Source organism: Pongo pygmaeus, chromosome 15 (genome assembly GCF_028885625.2).
Source record: "Pongo pygmaeus isolate AG05252 chromosome 15, NHGRI_mPonPyg2-v2.0_pri, whole genome shotgun sequence".
Classification (NCBI taxonomy): Eukaryota; Metazoa; Chordata; class Mammalia; order Primates; family Hominidae; genus Pongo; species Pongo pygmaeus.
The window spans coordinates 23059294-23064046 of record NC_072388.2 but is presented as its reverse complement, the minus strand read 5'-3'; the positions used below and the strand labels follow the sequence as shown (position 1 = coordinate 23064046).

The following is a 4753-nucleotide window of genomic DNA, read 5'->3' as shown; positions in this document are numbered from 1 at the left end:
TTCTGTCACCACAGCAGCACCAAGAAGCCACACTCAGTTACTTCCTGAACCCTCATTTCAGAAGCTTGCTTTTTTCTTTTCCCTTAGTCACCTCTGGCACAGTCATACAGCAGCCCTGATAATATTCTATGTGAACACTGCCTTTTTGTTTTTTGCTTCCAGATTATTTATTTTTCATCAGCACTCTTGTTGAAATCAAAATGTCTGGTGGATAGACTCCAGCAGAGCAGAGAGCTGAGGCATACCACAAAACACGGACCTTCACTTAACTGTAAGGTCAAAATAGGGCTGTGCATGATGAAAGTTTAAGGCATCTTAGGTATGTAGGTGTGGTAAATTCTGCTTTTTAGCCACCCTGAACATCAAACTATAGCTATTTGGTGCAATTTGTTTTTCTTTTGCCCTCTTTCTTTCTTCCTTTCTTTCTTTTTTTTTTTTTTTTGAGAAATGGCCACATAAAGTTATAAAGTAATTCAAGTTCAATGTGTATAGTAAATGTATAAAGATGTGTAAAAAGATGTTATTCAGCTATCTCAAATATGAGATAGTTGAGGATGTAGAGGTGGTATATACTGATTGTTTCCTTTAAAATAATATTTTAAGGATATTTATTTTATTTTTAGCCACCCTAAACATCAAAACTATAGCTGTTCGGAGTGCAATCTGTTTTTCTTTTACCCCTTTTCTTCTTTTTTTTTTCTTTTTTACTTTTTTGAGAAATGGCTAATAAAGTTATAAAGTAATTCAAGTTCAATGTGTATAGTAAATGTAGAAAAATGTGTAAAAAGATGTTATTCAGCTATCTCAAATATGAGATAGTTGAGGATGTACAGGTGGTATATACTGATTGTTTCCTTTAAAATAATATTTTAAGGCTATTTATTTTAAATAGATAATTTGCCTCCTAGGCCAAACTGGTTTTCTTTTTTGGAATAGTTGAGGGATTATGCTGTGAATAATGAGAGTGTAGGTGTAACAGTGTGGCTTTTCGGAAAAAGTGGTCTTTCAGCCACTGGACCTTAAAACAGAGGATCTGCCTCTGAATCTTGGCGGTATATGAGCTCTTCTCCCATTTCACATAACATGCAAGTGACTTGTCTTTCTGTCTTTCTTCATTGGTCTTTGTTCCCTCTTCTACCAGTTCTACTTTCCTGACTTGTTGTAAGACCAAGTTTGATATGACATGGTCTTTGTTATTGGCTGGCTTATTGGTTTTTAATTAAATAGAGTTTTCTGATTGGGCACAGGCAAGGTCAGTGGTCTTCACCCTTTGAGTATAGCAAGTTTTTGAATTTGGCTTCTATAAAATGTCTCATGGAGGGGCCATTTTTAAAAATAGCTCTTTAGACCATTAGTTCATGAGACAGAGATGTTACTCCACTGGAGTAGTGATGGCAGTGATATTCTGGATATTCTGGACATAATAGTTTGTGTCACTGCTTCTCAACCAAAGCTGAAATGTAGTAGCAAGTCCACATGAAAGCCAAAGAAGAGGCACAAAGCCATAAAACCATGTTGTTTTTTCAGAGCTAATAACAAAGCAGCCTGAATTAGGTTGCCCCCATGCTTCTGCCTGCCTCTGAGACCAGTGCAGGAAGCCGGAGAATCAGCTGCTTCTGAGTGGTCTGCAGTATTACCTGGGAGTCATGCCCACCCTATTCCTTTAAATGCCTCTGTGTTGGTCTCTTCCTTGTCAATGTTGAAGGCATAACGGAAATTCCCTGGCCTTTAAAGTTATTCAAAATAATGACTTTGGGAGTCTCTAGCATGCAGCTCTATGATATTACTTACTGATCCAGGTAATTTGGTTGCATTTTCCGGGTGTGCTGTCAATTAGCTTTCCTTTGGAAGGAGAAGGTAAATCACTGTTTTTCACTAGACGTCTGGATTTTGTGTGACTGGTGTATTTTTTTATTAGCTATTGACTCCCGAAACAACAAAACAATGAAATAGTTAAAGCATGTTTTCCTCAAGTATGTACTCAAAAAGTCTAGCAATGGTGTGTGTGTGCAAGTGTTTTGATTTCAGAAGGGGAAAGTCTTAATTTAACTCTATACAATGTGTATATAATAATATAATTTTAAGACACCTGCTTCAAAATAGAAACTAGGATGCTGGAGATAATAACAATAAACAAAAATTAAACCGAACCAGGCTCAGTGCCCAGGAAAACTAGCCAGACTCCAAGAACTGGGCAAGGAATAAACTAATAGGGGAGAAAAGGCAGGAATGGATAGAGTTGCAACTGCTTCCATTAAAAATGACTGCTCTGCAGTGTGATCACTGTGAAGGAATTCCATGGCGTCATTTGCCATAATAGTTGGGGTTCCTGCATGCCTCATTTCAATGACAAACTTTCAATGGAACTTACCTTCCTTAGATGTAAATCTTAAAACATGCCCGCAATATACAGTGATCTCGAGTTGTGTTTAAGCTTTTAAGATGCTGTAAATTACTTGGAAGCAAATGGACCAGAAGTAAAAATAGGAGCTCATAACAACTTTAAAGTTAGAAAGAAAGCCTTCATGTTTCCCAGGCTTAAATGTTGTATAATTTACATAAACACGGGAGGAAATTCTCTTTGTGTGTTTAGGGGTGTGTGTCTAATACAGGAACCCATGTTTTCCTGTCATTGAAAAGCCTTTTTTAATCTTTTAAGCACATTTTAAGACCTGCCTGTATTCCAGGTGTGTTGTTTTCTTTAACATTAAAATGTAAGAGCAGGTCACAGCCATCAGAGAAACCTATTAGGTCTCCCATTTGTGTCATAGGAGACACAAAAAATAAATGAATCAAATTAAATGGATAGACAGAGTCGTGGGCAGGCTGGTAATACTTCCTGAATTCAATTAGAGGGAATGGTTGTTCCTATTTATGAATAGAAGACTATAAAATTTCATCTGATTGTGGGTGTTAAGGGGATGATGACTTCTTAATCATAAATGTAATTGGTATGAAATATTCAGAAGTTTTTAGTAAATATAACTGAAATAATGGGTGATAAACCAAAACATTATTTGAAGTTAAAAACAAATCTTCACTAAATTCTGGTTGGAAGCAGAGAGAGTAGATAGTACTCAGGCCATAAAGGTGGTTTTCAGTGCTGGGAAAGTAGGGTTCTCACTAGATCTAAGGGCAGTGGCCACCTTTCCTTTGTCTCTGCTCTCCTGCTTTAATGACCCCAGACAGTGAAACTGCAATAAGCTATGGAATGCATGAACTGTAGAGTCTTCCTTCTCACCAACTGTGATTGGAGTAGGTGCTTTCTCTACTTCATCCCTTAAGAATTCTTTTTGCCATCTGTTGAGCATCTGCATAGTTATTCGAAAGTGTGGAATCTGTGGGGTGATTTGAAACAAAGAATATGCCACAGATGCATAGTCTTCAGCAAGTCAGTAATTAGGATCATCTTCAATATAGCCAATAATGATTTCTACTTTCTGTAGTTCCTTTCTATTTAATGTGCTAATTCCTACAGCCAGGGTTCAGGAGAAGCTTTTAGGAAATCTGTTTAAAGACCATTAATTACTTCCTACCCTTGAGTCTCCATGTCACAAAGTAGGCAGATGTAGAAATATTCAGAGTGCCTCTCCTGGTGCCTGATGCTTGACATCAGTCTGAGAGGTGATGCTGTCCATCTTTAGCACAGAAAGGCTTAGGGGAACAACTCACTGAGGCTGAGAGGAGAAATCGTCCTTTTCCTACAGGTGTGGAGGTGTGCCCAGAACACTAGATTCAATCATAATTAGATGCAAACTAGATACAAACTGAACAATATTAGAGAGCCAAATAGTTTGGGGATTTTTTGAGTTAGGTATTACTCCTCATCACTGAAGCCTAAGATGTTTACACTGAACTATAAAACTAGAAATATACCTTGCAGTTCTCTAGGGGAGCCAATTACCTTCATTTCCTTTAAAATTCAGCCTTTCCCAGTGAACCTTACCTGATGCCTGTCAGTACTATATACTTCTTTTCCTGCAAGCTGTAATTGTGCACTTGTAGCCTCCATTGAAGGTGCTTGGTGTTATTCACTTAAGTCATTTTCAGTTTGAATGGATAAAGACATAAATGAAGCAGCCCTTACAATTATAATTATATTGTAAACTGCTTCAGAGTGGAGATTATAACATCTATTTCCTTTACGTTCACCCCTGACCAAAGGCACACATATTTATTCATATTCACTCCTTTCCCCCTCCGCCTTCTCTCTGTTATTGTGCATACACACAGTAGGTGTCCTGTAGAAACAGCACTGAATGTGGAAACAAACCACCAACTTGCAGGTGCACTAATCTGAGTGATCTTTTCTTGGCAGTGACAAACAAGAAACCCACACAGGCGTCCATTACAAAGGTCAAACAGTTTGAAGGCTCCACATCATTTGTTCGGAGATCACAGTGGATGCTCGAGCAGCTTCGCCAGGTTAATGGCATCGATCCTAATGGGGTGAGTGAATTGTGCAATGCTGAGCAAAGGCATTCTTTTCACAAGATGACTCTCTGATTGACCTTGGTAGTGGTGGTGGTGGTTTGAATCATTCCTAAGAAGGCTATTTCTCTATTTCAATTATGTGATTAAAACTTTTGGATACATAGTCCTTTCTTATGGGAAATTATAAATCTTTTCATCATGTTTAATAGAGGAACCTAAGAGAATGCATATTGAAAAAATGTGATCTCCGGTAACATTGATCAGCAAAGTACAAAGTTCAGAGTGCAGATAATCATATCAATGGTTATCAATATGAAAA

At 37.7% G+C, this 4753-nt stretch overlaps 1 protein-coding gene across 8 annotated transcripts in view; it reads left to right on the top strand.

The window, feature by feature from the left end:
* Nucleotides 1-4753, top strand: part of STXBP6 (syntaxin binding protein 6) — a 244777-nt gene that overhangs the window by 184928 nt on the left and 55096 nt on the right. For all 8 annotated transcript variants that reach the window (XM_063651492.1, XM_054449071.2, XM_054449067.2 and 5 more), the window contains one exon: nt 4319-4449. In XM_063651492.1, coding sequence (XP_063507562.1) covers nt 4405-4449 — 45 coding nt within the window. In that variant the 5' untranslated portion in view covers nt 4319-4404. The remainder of the gene's footprint in view (nt 1-4318; nt 4450-4753) is intronic.